Source organism: Haliotis rubra, unplaced genomic scaffold (assembly GCF_003918875.1).
Source record: "Haliotis rubra isolate DU_JTF1 unplaced genomic scaffold, ASM391887v1 Scf421, whole genome shotgun sequence".
In the NCBI taxonomy this organism is placed as follows: domain Eukaryota; kingdom Metazoa; phylum Mollusca; class Gastropoda; order Lepetellida; family Haliotidae; genus Haliotis; species Haliotis rubra.
The window spans coordinates 7,776-25,414 of NW_025767104.1; the positions used below are offsets into that span (position 1 = coordinate 7,776).

At 39.0% G+C, this 17,639-nt stretch overlaps 2 protein-coding genes across 2 annotated transcripts; one reads left to right on the forward strand and one right to left on the reverse strand.

Moving 5' to 3' along the window:
• Positions 1–609: 609 nt before the first annotated feature.
• Positions 610–7,950, reverse strand: LOC124288652 (sulfotransferase 1B1-like). The gene is made up of 7 exons (XM_046725221.1): positions 7,665–7,950; positions 6,834–6,917; positions 6,015–6,213; positions 3,780–4,098; positions 1,914–2,017; positions 1,388–1,550; positions 610–989 (listed from the first exon to the last, which is right to left on the reverse strand). The coding sequence occupies exons 4-7, from the start codon at positions 3,958–3,960 to the stop codon at positions 853–855; spliced, it is 585 nt and encodes a 194-aa protein (XP_046581177.1). The 5' UTR covers positions 3,961–4,098; positions 6,015–6,213; positions 6,834–6,917; positions 7,665–7,950; the 3' UTR covers positions 610–852.
• Positions 7,751–16,697, forward strand: LOC124288658 (sulfotransferase 1B1-like). The gene is made up of 6 exons (XM_046725227.1): positions 7,751–7,825; positions 12,465–12,663; positions 13,899–14,222; positions 15,327–15,430; positions 15,810–15,972; positions 16,308–16,697. The coding sequence occupies exons 1-6, from the start codon at positions 7,751–7,753 to the stop codon at positions 16,427–16,429; spliced, it is 987 nt and encodes a 328-aa protein (XP_046581183.1). The 3' UTR covers positions 16,430–16,697.
• The last annotated feature ends 942 nt before the right edge of the window (positions 16,698–17,639 follow it).

The window sequence follows — 17,639 nt, forward strand, 5'->3', positions numbered from 1 at the left end:
AGAAAAGGATGTATTCTTCGATTCTGCAGGGTTCAGGTTCGACAGTCAGTCAAGTATTTTCCACTGTCACTTCGAATTTCAACCTTTTGCAAAATGTAAACACTGGCTCGTCCGCCATTTCAAACTGTTGCGTAACTGTCTACTTCCAAGAAAATAAGTAGGTCAGACGATTCCATTATAGTGTGGCCAGGGGGGTACAGTAACACGGCACACAAAACAATAGGCTGGTTTCGGTCGTGTGGAGTTATGATTATAAAAACCAAGCTCTTAGGTGTTACATTATTGTATTGAATAAACAGTAGTTTGTTTTCTTTGGACAGAATAGTTCTTATGTTGCAATGTTAACAAAAATACGAACGGCACCTACCACTCCCTTCACAGACGAGTTCAATTCGCCTTCTCGTCCCATGCCGGATTACGCCGTGTCTTCCGCAGGACGAGGAAGTTCGATGTTAAATCGGTTATGGTAGAATGGAGATAAACATACTGTGTTTGGAAATTAGATCATTTGAAACCTCACGCTACGCGTTTCAAATGAAATTTAGAGACTATCAATTCGGTCTAACATTCATCTAATTTCAAAACACAGTACGTTTATCTCCTAAATAACACCAACGGCGAAATACGCATCGAGATACGAGTGCAATTCAAACAAAGACGACGATACATTGGTGTATGATGTTGCCGGTTAGCGATGGTTTTCAAGGTATGTTTTGTGTGCTACGAAATGTGTGTTTAATAATATAATATTTTGACAAATGGTTGTAGAAATATATATCGACATATGTTAGCGTAAAATCCGAATATTACGATATATCTGAAAACGGCACTAACCCAAACTAAAACGGAACTTTAGATACATATGATATTAGTTTTACTCCTTGCATATTTAGCATAGAATCTCGACCCCGCCATCTTCTCTTCGTATACTCTGTAGTAATCTTCCACCATCTTGTCGTTGAACCAGTTCTTCCAGTCACCAACGACTCCTGGGATATGTGATTTAAACATCATGATAGTCATAGAAGTTCTCGAAAGTACCCGTTTGTTATCAGGAACAAATTACTGTGCACCTTCTAAGAGATTACTCTTTTATCAAACGTTGTTCTTAAATACTTGTGAATCAATAAATTCTTGATTTCTTATGTGATTTATTGTGATGCACCTTAAACCGTTGGTTTATATCAAAAATCAGTGTTCATGAAATTACCTTTTCTGTACAGAAAGTGTTCTCCGTCAACTTTTATCGAAAATGTTTGTCAAACGTTGTGATTAAATACTTGTGAATGATAATGTTTTTTGTGCTGATTTTTATGCTTTACGTGATTTATTGTGATGCACCTTAAAAAAATGGTTTTATTTAATAGGTTAGTTTGTATTAAGTTACCTTTTCTGTACAGAAAGTGTTCTCCATCCACTTTTATTGCAAAGGGTTCCTTGTCGATTTTCATTCTTGAGAAGCTGCACTTCTCTGCAATGGCTCGGCACAGATCATCATTTCTGTGAAGTCCAAGAAAGTCGGACAGAGCTTGTACAGCACGTACAGGATCCTAAGGAAAGAAAGTAAAAATCATACCTTGGTGCTCAAATGACCAAAAGTATGTCTTACCATGAATTTTGCAGTGGTGTCTTGTAAATATAGACAGGGTTTTGTTTTCATGTATGAAAATTTACATATCTGGTTGGTCTTGTAAGTTTCGTGTTAGGTCAGTCATAACCCGGATTGGCATAGGTCTGGTCATTGTTAATGTAATGTAGTAAAACAAGAAAACAAATGAAAAGGTGTAAATCCTCGGTCTCATTTAACTTCGCATTCTGAATACTCCTCCAATTGTATGTTGATGCTTAAGTAAAGGAATTTCGGTAATCATAGCACTAAGACCATTTTGTCTAATTAGGCTGTGTTTGGATACCTTGATGGCTTCTTCATAACTTTGAAAGTGCACTGGGACTTCAGGATGGTCAGTGAAATATTTCTCGTCGTCTCTCCAGTGTTCAAATATGCCATTATTGTCGACTGAAACATACGAAAATCACCATGATCCCCTAGTTTTGGATGTTGGAGACTCATCGCTCATGCGCTCATGTTTTAAACGTGAAATATGTAGCAATGTTCAAACATGTTTGATATAAGCTTGTCTTTAAATATATCTTTGAATTCATGACTCACCTGTGTATACACATAGACTTTTTGTCGTCTTATGGCTACAACAATGCGGTTGGAACGTTTGAATTTATTATTAAAAGTAGCACAAAGAACTAACTTATGCATTATTAAGTATACTTTTCTGCTTTTTACAATATCGACGTTTGCACACCAGGAATGGGCTTTACTCGTCTTCCATGTGAGAAGTTCCTTATACACGTTATTTCTTTGTGTTTTTTCTATTTGTTTGCTGATTGTTTGATGCCGCACTTGGGATATGATGACATTGTAAATCAAGTCAGTGCCCCGTATCACTCGATCTCGTTAGACGCCTCTTATGACAAAGATGCGTTGCTGAAGGCCTTTTAATCCGGATTGTCAATGTGTTATTGATGACTTTACAGTAGGAAAGATTCAGAAAGGACTTGCTTCTTTTGTATATTTCTGAAGCCAAAAGCTTTGTATATTTTTCAAAACAAAATTTCCGTGACAAAAGGTTTAAGAGTCCCCTTTGAACCAGCAAATTAGAACACAGACAAGTGTAAAATATTCAATAACATATTGAACAAACAATGAGCAAGCTACAATGAATGACAATACAGATTTCTAGTAAAATGCAATTGAGTCACAAATCTAAAATATTGGGTCACAAATATGAAATATTAACTCCCCAGAGTCTTGACATTTACAGTGAGAACAGATATACTGATTGAAGGTTGTTAACAATGACAGCAGTTAAATAGACAAGCACGGTCGGTCTTGAAATGTTGAGCAACTTGACGATGGCAGCCAGATGTGTATAAATCCAGCCATGTGAAAAGACCCGTGTCAGAACTCAACAACCGGCCTTTATATAGCTCTTACACAGTTCTCGAGCATTCTAGCAAAGCTAGGCTCCATCATTGTTCTCTCAAAACGCCATGGAACCATGTGGAAAACACATGACGTGACAAGACCCGGAAGTCAAAACAAAATAAAGCCAGCCAAGGGAGGCAACTCTGAATCGCTATCGAAAAGGTGTGTCGCTACACACATATTATTGCCGTTGAACATATATGATGCGAGATGCGAGCCAAACCCACACTCACAACTTTAAACATTGTGACCCATAATAACTATCACTTAATCAATGTGATATTACAAATTACAAATTACAAAAACAAAACACTCTCATAACACATTATTACATTACTAATGAGTCACTGGTTAAACTAAATATAGTGTAAAGGTTGAAGAAGGTTTCAGACTGTGCTAATAGTTCATGCAAAAACATGTTGTTTGCTTGGTCTTTTAACAAAACCAGAAGGATAAAAACCTGTACCATCCAAAAGAGTTGAAGATAATCATATAAGGACCCCATGCATCTACTAACGGGCGACGACGGTGTGTCTAAAGATTATTATGATTACAACTAAGTAATGCATTGGGTTAGTAGGAATTATTAGTATACTATTCTAACTTGTCGATATGAAATCATATCTTCATTATACTATATAATGAACTGTGATGATTAGAAAAAATATTCTTTGATTTCAAGGAAATCGGTGGCACTGTACTAATAGTTCATGCAAAACGTCTGGTTAACTGGGTCTTTTACCAAGCAAAGTTCTGAAAGGTTGTGAAACTGTCAAACCTGTTCCATCCATGAAGAGTTGAAGGAAATCCTCAAAGTCTCCATTATATGTACCAGACGAAAAGGTTCTGTTATAATAGAGTTTGTACAGAGAGACGGCGACATCCTTTGGGTCTCGCATAGTGAAGATGACTTTGCACTTCAGAGCCGTTACATCAGTTGGAGAGTCGGACAGCTTCATGTGAGAGTTGATGATGCGTGGCGATGGCAGCTGTGCAAGTTCATCATGAGGAGTTAACTCAATGAGATCCTTGGCTTTTGGATGGTTTCAGCTTTACCATTAAGAAGCATGCTTGTCATTTCAAATGTCAATTTGTTCCTTTGGAAAAAACAATAAATAGTAACATGTCAAAAAGCTGAAATTTGGTGTGAAGGAGTGGAAGATAACTTCCGACATCACACTTTAAACTCCTGATTGGAGATATCAGCTAAGATAAGATAATCTTTTAAGGGGAAATAAACGGCATGTCATTACAATTTACAAATAGTATCCAGTCCTGTCGACAGAAGGTGGTCATGCCACCTATATCTTTTGAGACGTTTAATACGATGGCTGATTTAAGCTTTTCTATGGGTAGCTTACTCTTATACATATCTCAACATAAACGTTATGATAGAAAGACACGTATACTGATGTTAATCAATAGACGAGACATATTCAACACACATGTAAAAGCATAAAATATCTATGAGATGACCCCTTGTGGGTAGCAGCACATGCATTCCATACCAGGTGAGTCGACCTGGCGTCGTCATACCTGGCTGAGCGACCTACTTGCCATCTATAATTTTCAGCAGCCATTTTATGAGTAGACATGCTTTTCTGGATATCCTATTACGCATCCCACTGAACGCCCAGTTAGGCCAAAGTGGGTTGTTTCGACATTATAAGTTGTAGCATTGTAAAGAGTTGTATTTGGGATTTTAAGCGTCCCGTGTTAGATTTCGTTAGGATGAAACCTAACGAGGGACGCATAAAACCCCGGATACCCCGACACACAATGCAACAACGAATTTATCTTACAGAGTGTTTAATTCTCTCATTATGTAAATATGCCATTAAAACAAACTGAAAGTCAATCATATATTTTACTAGCATGGTACTGACTAGTCGATCCTAACCACTGGTTCACTGTTCATTGACTGCCATGGATGCAGGCTTTACCATGGACCTTGGGATAAATGATTTATCCCCCTCGGAAAGATCTATATCCCGCTTGGGCGGTGTACGGCCGCGCACCGGGCAAACATGGTAATTTGTTCAAGGTCATGTGAACCAATCAGAGATGGACATTCTTACATGAGGTGGGATAGATGCTATTTGCAATTTTAGGGATACGGAGTAACAGTCTAAAAACAGTTTTTTTCCCTCTATTTCCGACAGTACTTTAGGTGGTGGTAAACTGATGGGATCAATGGCCCTGGTCCCTATTAAGTTTTGGGCGGTGTCTTTTTATCTCTAGTGCTTCTGTCGATTTTCTTGTAGTGTAATCGTGTTGATTGTTTGCTAGTCTTTTGACAATGTCCCAGATTGATGACGTGTTATCCCCACTCTCACTGGTAATATTATTCTTCATGTTTTATCTTGCATCTGGTTGTTTGTTGTAATATTATGCTTGTTTATTATTTCATTGTTTATCATCTTCTTTATCATCCAATGTCTTTGTTAGCCCTTATACCCTATATATAACCTGCTGTCTCCATTCCCTCTTCATACCTGAAAACGGTAGTTAGTATCTATGCAGAAACGTCGCTATTGTACAATTAAGAAGTTGATCATCCATAAAGACTTGTCATTCCTATATACTAAATATTACACATTTATTTGTTGACATGGCAGACATGTGACGAACATTTGATAGATCAGTGACAAGCATTAAAGTTGGTTGCAATTCACTATTTTCCCGTGGAAGACATGATCCAAGTTTTCAACCTTTTATCGTCACAGTTTGATAATGTGTCATAAACGCATGCTCATTAAATAGGCAAAATCGTACAGTAGACACTGCTTTCACTGTGGATATGTCATGATTAGAGTATGAAATTTGACGATTAGATGTATTGTCAACATGACGTGTTTGTGGTAAGTAATAGCTAAAAGTAGTTTAGCAAGAAGGCCTTGCATTATCTGTTGTTTTCAGTGTTGCATTCATATAACTCAAAATGAATTCTGTTTTTACAGATAATCGGAATCAATTAATTGATAGATATTTTGTGTTGACCTTTTGAATTTACCTGTACGAGGATATCCGGTGAAGTATATGTCATCTGGCCTCATGTTGAAACCTTTGATTTGTTGAAGTATTTTGACTTTAAACACTGGCGCGTAATGTACCCCTTGGAATAGGTGATAGGGTATGGTGTGGCCGCTTCGATCTGTTACTTCAACCATGTGCTGCCCGCTGTAATCCACGTCCAACGTCTTCCCAGATACCTACGAAACAGGTGTTCAATTATATCGTTAATGTAATTATTGAAACACATATCCCATATTAGGAATGTTTAATAGTGTCCTTATGCAGTACCTAAATTAGAACCTGTCAAAATGAAAACCTATGTTTAAACTTTCAATATGTTTGTTATTACAAGTCTCATCAATGTATACTTTGTTCAATGCTGTGCCCATTTGCACACATTATCATTCCATACCAGTCAGGACATATAAGACGACTCCGGAACTGTATTCCAACTGATACATGAGATCACAGCAATTATTGTTTTGAAGACAGGAGGGAGCTTCAGAAAAATGAACTGGGAAGCAAGGTATTGTTTTATAGAGGCATCTCCACATTGCTACTCAATACAGTAATAAGGACGTAAATCAGCAAAACAAGCAAAATGAAAAGGCATTCTTCAACGTATCTGTATTATCGGGCAGCTGAGCATTGTAATGACTGACTGACTGAGTTTGGTTTTACGCCGCTTTTAGCAATATTCCAGCAACATCACGGCGGGGACACCAGAAATGGGCTTCACACATTGTGCCCATGTGCGGATTCGAACCCGGGTCTTCGGCGTGACGAAGCATTGTAATGAGAAACATAATGTACTCACAGTCAATGTGCCCTCTTCACTCTTAGCGTCATCCATGTTTGTACTGTGATGCTCGGATTGTCCACAGTCCTGTCACTATCTTTGCTTAAGGAAAACGATATGGTGAAAGGTTGTAGTCATGCGTAAGGCGTTACCGTGTTTCTTCTCATATAGGTGGCTTCCCAAATTTAACATTAATACACAACTACCTTGAAATTCATTCACTTTTTTAATTCACTTCAATACCATCTGTTATATCAATACACTCAGTGTCACTCTGTCATTAAAGTAGAAATTCTAGTAACTTCGTGGGTTGAGTTCCATGCAGGATTCGAACGCACACTGTCAAAGTAGGACACATTATCGCCAGCACACAAAGTGCGTGGCACGGGTGCTCAGTGGATCGGGGTTGCCTGGAAGCGGAAGTATTCATTTTTCGACAACCATGCATGCCCATAGTTCACTGGGTAGTCTGGTCCACGACTCGATTGTTTACAGTGTACAGCTGTGATACTGGGTAATGTGGCATCAAGCGAACACAGACAGATGATATCGTCAGAATTGTACACTTGCCTCTGCTTTCAAAGTGTTTGGTCGTTTCATTTCATTTGAGCAACATACGAACATGACATTAATGAACAATCACAAACCACAAAAGGGCAATATATACAACTAATAGTAACTGTGCATTACATAAAATTGCATAAAATATAGTTTTTGAAACGTTAACAATAACAATACCCTAAAAAATGTAGCTAAGCATATTGCATGAAAATTGATGTCACGTATTTGCACTTTTGCACAATGACCTTTCTCACTTTTGCATGCTTTTTGCAAATGAAGTTCACAAACCTGATATTGGAAACTGAAGAACGGTTGATAATTTTCAGCTTCTGAATTTTGTGGAAAACACGTATAAATCAACCTGCGCGTACGCCATGCCATGGCTCACAGAAAATCAGCGTGTCCGCGCCCAGGGTATGCTGGAGACTGGAATGGCCCAAAATGAAATGGTAAGATATTTTCGTGTCCATCGAAACACGATTTCATCTCTATGGACACGTCTTCAACATGATGGGAACACGAGGCATTTAAATCTTTGAAGGGCATTGAGAAGTGGAATGCATAAGAAAAGCAAGATTTATGGATGTCAACTTCTTTATTGCGAATAACACGACGTTTCGGAGTGTATGCCTGCTCCTTCATATCTGAATACACACACCTGATGAAGGAGCAAGCATACACCCGAAACATCGTGTTATTCACAATAAAAAATTGACATCCATAAATCTTTCTTTCTTACGAGAGACAACCACATTCGGCTGACCCATCTGAGGATTCGATTCCAGACTGCTAGTTGGCTTTCGTGCAGTCAGTTCTAGGCCTGCACGGAACCGACTGAGGAGCACAGCATCCAGCTCCCTCAGTCGGTTCCGTACGCATAACAATCCGTGAATACAACTGAAAGCTTTTCCCTAGGTCAGCGTGCTCTGCTTTCAGTGCAAGTGTGTGATTACAAACAAGTAAAAGTAGGACCAGCTGGATGCTGTGCAGCTCATTCCGTCTAAACCAACACTGTTTCTATTACAGTGAAGCCTCGTTAATCCGTTTCTAAGTCAATTCGGGCGGTGGGGTAGCCTAGTGGTTAAAGCGTCCGCTCGTTACGCCAAAGACCTGGGTTCGATTCCCCACATGGGTTCAATATATGAAGCTCATTCCTAGTGTCCCCGCCATAATATTGCTGGAATATTGCTAAAAGCGGCGTAAAACCAAACTCACTAAGTCAACTCAGCGTCTCTGTTAAGTCAATTCAATGTTGTCACAGTTGTTTTTTTTCTGTTTTGTGCTGTTTTTTATTCATTCACAGATACGTCATAGTCATGTTGCGGCACCGTAGACAGAAATTCTATTCAGTATAATGTTGTCACAAATTGTAATAGTTACTGGCTCTTGAAGATACTACTTTCCGAATCTTGATATATGGATATATTTAATGTTGTCACAGACTTTCCGAATCCCAAATAGTACATGCACACAAACCGAAAGGAAACAATCATAATGTGAAAGGATACTATTTAGGCCGGGTCGACGTGACCTGGGTGTACGTAAGGGCCATATGGTAAAGAGTGTCAAGAATTTGAGGGTTTTTTTCATCATCGATACGATCTATTTAAGTCCCCAACAGCTGTTTTTTGGATAGAGTGTATATTCCTTTGACACACGGAGATTGGCGTGTATTGAAGGCCGGGTACACGTGTATATACTCACGGTAACCATGGATAATGCGATTTTAATAATTCTAGCAAGGAGTATGGCTTGTAACATTTCGAAGTAGGGTCTACGTGCTGTAGGGTTGCCATTAAGCCGTGACTATGTGTCGGTTGAATGACACAGGAGGCCTATGATCTGGATGTAAGTTACCTAGTACAGGTGTGTGTATTTAGTGACACACCATGATTCTACGGGCTACCATGAGCCTTGCACCATTCAGTTTATATATGAAACAACAACTGAAAATATAATCCAGAAAATTAAACATTGTGAAATAATTGTCAGCTACGCACGCTAACTTAAATTGTTGAATATTGTTACAGAAAGTCCAGCTGTCAATTCGGAAACGTTACCTGCCCTATTAGCCAGGGGCAGTGGGGTAGCCTAGTGGCTCGTCATGCCGAATACCCGGGTTCGATATTCCCACATAGGTACAATGCGTGAAGGCCATTTCTGGTGTCCCCGTATATTGCAGGAATATTGCTAAAAGCGGCGTAAAGCTAACCTCACTCCCTCACTCACAATTCGAAAGGTGCCAGCCCATATTTTGTCAACATAATATGTAGTATTTTGGAAACACAACATTTTGGCGCCCTTAAATGTCTCACCCTACAACGGACTGCATGCTCGCTTTAGCTTTGCGCGTTAATCTCTTTGTTCGCATTTTCTGCATAATGTTTTAGTGAATAACTTCCTTTGCTGTATATGTACTTCATCGTGGCATCTAGTTTTGAACAAATTGCTCTTCCTAGATTTTATATTTGCGACATATAAATATCAACAGTACAAGCGCAGGTCCATTTTCTAAAAGTTAATTGCTGCAGTTGAACACATCAATCTTTGGCTGTCGGGCAGGCAGTTTTTTTCGACGCTGGCAATGCTTTATTCAGACACTCGTCCATTTACAGATACGTTGTGGCTCCCACCTACTCCCGAATCTGGAAATTGCCTAAATGTCACGCCGTCCTGGCAGGTGGTCTCACATGAAAAAGTATATGTAGATTAGTATGAGGTGCACAGGTACATCCCAGCTACCAGGTTAATATTTAGGCCGGGTCGTCGTGACCTGTATATACGTAAATACGGCATGATATGTTCTATGTTTAAACCTTTGTCTTCTAGGGGAGGAGGAGGAGGAGGGAGTAAAAGTGTGTCCACTGCATAGACCCATGTTTCTACCTGTGTGACAAGTCGGTCAAAAAAGGCGTCCTGGTTTTCTTGGTACATGTCCAAAAGTGACTTTAAGCAATCGACTGGTTTATGCACACACCTTATGCATGTACGTGCAAATGGCCATGAATGATTTTTTTTTCTACAGACCCCACACTAATCTTTACGCTTACACTTTAACTGGCGAACAGTTATTCGTCCGTCTTCTAAAATGGCGGCCTCCACTTGCTGGATGGTGTCTTCATCAATGGCAGAATTAGTGCGCCCAGGAATGGGAGACGTTTCAGCAGATGTTCTGCCACACTTGAACTGGCGACGCTGGCGTTTACACATAATGGGGTATCATCCCCCAATACGTTTCTTTCAAATCATCGAAGGTCGCTTTTGGCGTGCGACCTTTCAAATATGAAAACGTGATCACTGCTCATTACTCGACTATCTCCATAGTCACACCTTGCTCCAATCTAACACTTGTAAAAGAAGAAGCAGTGTGAGTTCAGCGTTGCAGCTTATCATGTGACCTAAAGCTTCATGTAATACTATACAAGTAAACTTTCAGCCGGGTATTATAACCCTGAGTGTGTCAAGGGGATTATTTAATGAACGTCCCTCGCATGTCAGTAGCGAGTGCTCCCGGCAAGGCAAGCCAAATTTTCCATTCACGCGAACTTCAATATGGCTGGAAAACTTCAATGTGTCTATTGACAGTTTAGATATTGCAATAATATAACAACTGTACCACAAGTATTCAGAACGAGTGGTCTATTGTGTTCTAATTGTGTGTCTATTCCTACAACAAAACATGAAACATACAACAACGCAATTTCAATTTAATAGACTATCATAAATAATGATATATATTGAAATAGGAATTAATTTCCACCTTTACAGTCCTATGTTATTACCAAGAAATTTATTATGCTTTATAATAGAACAATATGTTCCTTGACATTACCAACACATATTTTATTAAACTGTTCAATATTTCTATATGAACTCTGATACTTCTGACATTATGTTTTCATACCAAGTAAATTTATTGATTAATAATAAACAGTGTACAACGTTCTCCACTCTTAAGCCATTGTTACAGTATAGAAATAAATTTAATATATTTTATGTCAATTGTTACAAACGTCATTGTTGTTATGGAAACCAATATGGTTTAAGGATCAAAAGTTGTATTTATTTTCCACGGAAGTCCTAATATTCATTACACAACTAGGCACAGCTTCACAGATCAGATCAGCTGGCTCTTGCTGTTTCAACAAACATCTGATACAGACCTGCTTGCCTTTTAGTCAATTTTAACTATTAATTTTTATGTTACAGTTTAAAACCGTGGTTAAACCGCGTATTTAAAGGTGCCTTTTATGTCCTCATCTGCCGCAATGTCTCAAGGTATAACGGTGAGTTTCATTACATTGTGACTTTTGATATAATAATAATAATAATAATAATATTGTATTTATAAAGCCCCTAATATCCACCATAAAGATGCTCAGTGGCGCTGTGACAATATTTGGGAAGGAAAAAGTTCATATAACTTTACAGAAAGGCAGCAGTGAATAGATGGGTCTTTAGCAGAGATTTAAAAGTTTATTTCGATGAAGTGTTCCTGATTTCCTTTGGAAGAGGAGAAGGTTCGGTCAGACAATTGGTTTGGAGATCTGTGTTGGGTGAGGAGAGAGTCAGAGGAGGATCGGAGACTTCGCTGAGGTACATACACGGAGACGAGATGTTTCAGATATGTGCACTTCAGGAAATTTGAATAATTTTTTATTTCAGAATTTCTTTAAAAAAAAAAATGTTTCTTGATTCGGGGAGATATTTTATGAATGAATTAGATGCATTGAAGGATCCCAAGACTTTTGTAAATATTACATGCTGTAAGTGTTTACATTTCAATATATGTATATATATACAGAGAGGGGGATAGATATAGCTAGATATCTATCTGTATCTGTGTGTATGTGTAACGTTAATGCCACTTGCTGTACTGTATATTTTATTTTACTGCATGCTGTGTAACGAACTACGGTTCTCCCGAACTAAACCTTGTCATCCCTTTGAGTTCGTTTTAAGTGCAGTTCGCTAGTAAATAGTATCTAGTGATAGTAAATAGTATCAGTTCGCTAGTAAATAGTATCTAGTGATAGTAAATAGTATCAGTTTGCTAGTATCTCTTAGTAAATATGTGTCTTAACACAGATCTGTGGCCATGAGATTGAACTACCCAAGTCTGAACAGGACCTGGTTATTGTCAAGGACAGAGGAGGAAAGGCGTACACTTTACAACGCTATGATGGCGTCTATTACAACATCTTCTACTGCGCGGCTCACCTTAAGCAAATCAAAGGATTTAAACTGCGTTCGGACGATGTCTACTTTGCTGGATATTTGAGGACAGGTAATTAACAAACACACAGTGGTACAAGTATTGTTTGATCCGCTACATTATGACATTCAGGTTTTTCTATAATCCTGAAGAATGATGGCCCCTAACACATTTAACTGCATTGAGATTCATTAAGAAGTTAGAGTAATGGGGAGATGTAATATATGGATGATAAAATTATTTAAGACAATAGTGAGCGAAGTTGGGAACACCGTTATCAAGCAAGTGATGGAGGTATGTAATAGCCTTGATCACGCTTAATCGATGGTTGGAGTCTTTGATGTAGACAGCTGCTTGGCGTTTTCTAATTTTGAAATCTTTGAGTTTGGTGGTTAGGGGTTTTGACTCCAGTGAGACAGAGATGTCTACATGTATAGAACCGTTAGGCTCGGCCTTGTTCCAGTTGCATAGATCAATGGTCATGATGTCACTAATTGCACTGTTTGGTCCGGACTCCATTCTTTACAGACCGCCATCTTAGCATCATATGGAAGCGTAGTAGGACCACTGTGAAAAAACAATTTGGTCTCACTATCTCCTACGTATGACTTAATATCTCCTACGTATCACATACTATCTCCTACGTAGGAGTTATTACGTCCTACGTAGTACTTAGGCGTAGGAGATACTAAGTCCTATGTAGGAGCTACTAAGTCCTACGTAGGAGATACTAAGTCCTTCATAGGAGATATTATGTTTTACATTGGAGATACTATGTGTCCTACATAGGAGATAATGAGACTAAAAATAATTCACCGTGGCGCTACTACGCTTCTGTAACATCATGTAATTCCGCATGCAGCAAAATCGCTAACAGCAAAAGAAACCCATATAATTACCAAGTTCGCCCTGCTACTGTGTATAAGATGAAACTAAGTTTAGATTATTAAATCATATTAATGATTACATGATTATTACATAAATACTAGTATACTGCAATACACAGTAACGTGTCTGGTTACCCGTGGCCTTGCCTATTTAACTAGTTTCCCGTGAAAATCCGGGTTAAAATTGGTCATACGAGGCGACTAACCCGACTGACAGGATGGTCAAGTTCGCTTGGCACGTTTGGATCGATGTTCATGCTGTTGATGACTGGATTGTCTGGACCAGTCTCGACTATTTACACACCACCGGCTTTAAACAACAAACAAAACAAACATCTGACAACTAGTAAAATGCCATCATTCGTAACTTCACATTCACCTGAGTTCCAGTATCCTTGAAGAAAATTATATCTTCAACAGGCACACACTGGACGTATGAAATGATGAGCATGCTCCTGAGGGGGAAAGCTGAAACCGCCGCTCTGTGGAAAGGGATGAACCAATTAGAGATTGTGGAAGCTGCAGCCCTGGACGCACTACCGTCTCCACGCATATTAAATACTCATTTGAATTTGCTTCATGCTCCCGATGATCTTAAAGAGAAGAAATGCAAGATTGTGTATACCCTCAGAGACCCGAGGGATGTTGCCGTGTCCATGTATAACCTGAGTCGTAGTGGGTCTGTTGTGACCAACTATACTGGAGACTTCAAGGATTATCTGTACCTCTTCCTTGAAGGGAAAGGTAGAGTGTGTTTAATACGTTCCGATGCTTTGCGTATTTCTATCACTGGTTACATTACGTGGTTGACAAAGCGGCAGACCAGTATAGAAGTTTCGGTGGGCTTCTTGTGAGTGAGTGAGCGAGTATGGTTTTGGGCCGCTTTTAGCAATATTCCAGCAATTTGACGGCAGGGGACACCAGAAAGGGCCACTACATGTTGAACCCATTGTAGGGTGTCAAACCCCGCCTTCAGCGTGACGAGGGAACGCTTTAACCTCTATGCTGTACCACAGCTGCCGTGCTTGTTGTTACTTTAAAGCCGTACGATAAGTGAAAGTGAGTGAGTGACTGAGTTATTATTTAACGTCACATCGGCAATATTGCAGCCATATCGTGACGAGAACATATTTGACATTGAAATGGAATATATGCATATGATAAAACCTGTCGAAGAAGGGCAGTAAAACAACTAGAATATCACAATTACAACTTAAACTAGTGTGGAAAGTTAAAACTAATAGGACTATTTGGACAATACAATATAAAAACTGGCTATAGATCGCCAACAACTGAAGGTAGATCACCAAATTAGGGACCATGGGCACTTGCATTACTTTTGCTACTTGCATGGACGATAAGTGAAAGTGAAGTTATTAGAAGATTATATAGCAATATATTTTCCAAATGTACCTTCCTACTGTGATTAATTCAAGTGGAAAATATAATTTGTTGATGCTACAAGTCGTTGTTAACGGCAGATGAATCATACAAAACAAAACAAATATATAAAACAACACAACAAACGACACATAATCTCAGCTGAAATGTCGATGTTGTATATGACGAGTTCAATAGCTTAGCCTACTACTGAAGCTGAATCTAATGATGACAAACACTGGGCTGTCTAGTTCATTTTCGATTGTTTTCAGACCGCCACCATATACATGAATTATTGCTGAAGAAAGAAAACCGCTGTTGGAAACATGCATTGCATTTCATATAAGAAATCAAATTTATAGTTAGCAGATTAATTATTCCTCCTTTCAGCCGTATAGTCCGTTATTGTGATAAATGTGACCACCAAAGGAGGACAAATATTCGTAATTTCACCGATTTCATTTGCAGCTGATGTCAATGGGTACTTTAATCACATGAAGAGTGCTGAAAAGTTTCTTCAACAACATCCAGACATCCCTGTGCTCACAGTAGTATATGAGGAGATGCTTACGGTAACCATGACCAGCCTGTTATTGATTAGAAGCTACAAAACCCTTTCCACATTCACAACAAATCTTTGGTAAAAACAAAATCGATTTACAATTGTGACTATATCATGAGGAGATATTTGTTTCAGCAGTGTTACAGCTGTATGCTGTTGTTTATAAACAAATCGGGTCTTAACCATAGCAATCAAAGTAAATCACGTTTTGTTCAGTTAATTACAACAAACATAATACTCTTAACGTTCATCGTAAATATTTGCTTATGGGGTGTAACAATGTTTTAGGATTCATCCTTAAAAGGGAAATTCAATCAATCATAGCCAAGCGTGTGATTACTCAAAAATATCATAAGTATACAATGACTAGTTATATATTCTTTTCATAGAATAAGCTGATGGCAGTTGAAAAGCTGGCAAACTTTCTTGGCGTCCCGAAGAATGTTGATCTGTTTGAAGCTGTTGTAGAAAAATGTCAGTTTTCGAAAATGGTGGTTGACAAGAGTGCATACACTTTAAAGTTCAGTGGAGAAAACACTATTTTCCGGAAAGGTAAGAAACTCTAACAGTATGACTTAATGAATGCATTTTAACTCTTTATAAACACATCAAATACGGTGCCATCCCACAGGAGAGTGAGTTGGTATAATGTCGCTTTAATCAGTATTCCAGTGATACCTCGGAATATCACCATCATGTGAGCTAAATGCCCGAGGTGGTGCAGGTCTCTGACATTTCCCGAATCCCACGAGACCGGTATTATGATGAGAAACCTAAAAACATAGTCCGAACTTATAATCATATGTTTCTGGCTTGAATTTGAACCTCAAAACAGAATTGTTATCTTAACTCGTTATGTGATTCACCCACGCTTGCTTCTATTTTAGGCGTGAGTGGTGATTGGAAGAACTGGTTCACTGACGAATTGCTGGAGGACTACTTCCGTGTGTACGAAGAACAAATGGCCGGCTCGAGATTCTATCGTGAAGAATATGGACGACAGAAGTAGTCGGTCGGAAAGTTCATAATGCGAGACTGTGTCTTTTAGGAATAATTTTAAACAATAGAATGGATACTTTAATCAGGTAGAATATATATACAAACAGATAGTACATATAAAGAAGTACCGTATGTACATTGTAACTGTGCATGCCCTTTGTCATACGATTTGTTTTCGTGAGCAAAGTTATTAAAGAATTAGTGACCATGTATTAAACGTTACAAATTCAAATTCTTTGTGCAAGGAAATTTACCTTCAATAAAACTAAAATGTGGTGTGCACTGATTTTTCATATGGGCAGGGTGTAGGGGAATGTCATTGTATTTGTGTGCATTGTTCCAGATAATAACAACACACAGTTTTGTTTTATAAGTCTACAAAGTCAACAAAATAAGAACACATTTCCTTGTACAAGGGCATTTAGTTGCGGCGTATACCATGTATACTAGCCACATAAAGAAACTGTGCATTGTCAAAATATTATCCCAGTTGATAAGTACGATAACAATGTCAAAGGTACATATAAACTTTAATGGAGGGATCATGAGACCATAACAAGTGGGGAGAATTTCAATTGAAAAGTCAATCACAATGACGTCACGAGTCCACAAGCGGGATAGGGGTCAAACGACCATGTCACAAGCTCAATAACGGGTATGTCCACCATCGGCATTGAGAACAGCAATGCATCGACGACGCATAGAGCCTATCAAACGTGCAAGGAGGGCTAGTGGGATGTCACGCCAGATTCTCTCAAGTTCTGTTGCAAGGTCAAGGACGTTATCTGGCGGATGAGGAAGACGGCGTAGACATCGATCAATCTCGTCCCAAACATGCTCTATCGGGGAGAAATCCGGTGAATTTGCAGGCCAAGGCAGTAAATCAACGTTGTGGTGTTGCAAGAAATCCATAGCAACCCTTGCCTTATGACAGCGGGCATTGTCCTGTTGGAATGTTAACCCAGGGCCATGACATTGCAGAAAAGGAATTGCCACAGGTCGAAGAATCTGATCCCTGTAGCCCACACCAGTTAAGTTGCCCTGAACAATCACCAAAGGAGTTCTTTGGCGTGCTGTTATTCAACCCCAAATCATCACGGAACCACCACCAAAGGGATTCCTCTCCAAGACACAGGCTTGTGCATAACGTTCTCCCACGCGTCTATAGGCACGTTGACGTCCATCACTATGGGAAATGTTAAACCTGGACTCATCTGTAA

Excerpts from the sequence above, each read along its gene's own strand:
- LOC124288652 (XM_046725221.1), bottom strand. The coding sequence starts at position 3,960 with ATGAAGCTGTCCGACTCTCCAACTGATGTAACGGCTCTGAAGTGCAAA. Across the intron at positions 1,551-1,913 it reads GTTATGAAGAAGCCATCAAG|GATCCTGTACGTGCTGTACA; the intron begins GTATCCAAACAC and ends TTCTTTCCTTAG. Across the intron at positions 990-1,387 it reads ACACTTTCTGTACAGAAAAG|GAGTCGTTGGTGACTGGAAG; the intron begins GTAACTTAATAC and ends CACATATCCCAG.
- LOC124288658 (XM_046725227.1), top strand. The coding sequence starts at position 7,751 with ATGCCATGGCTCACAGAAAATCAGCGTGTCCGCGCCCAGGGTATGCTG. Across the intron at positions 14,223-15,326 it reads CCTCTTCCTTGAAGGGAAAG|CTGATGTCAATGGGTACTTT; the intron begins GTAGAGTGTGTT and ends TTTCATTTGCAG. Across the intron at positions 15,973-16,307 it reads AAACACTATTTTCCGGAAAG|GCGTGAGTGGTGATTGGAAG; the intron begins GTAAGAAACTCT and ends CTTCTATTTTAG.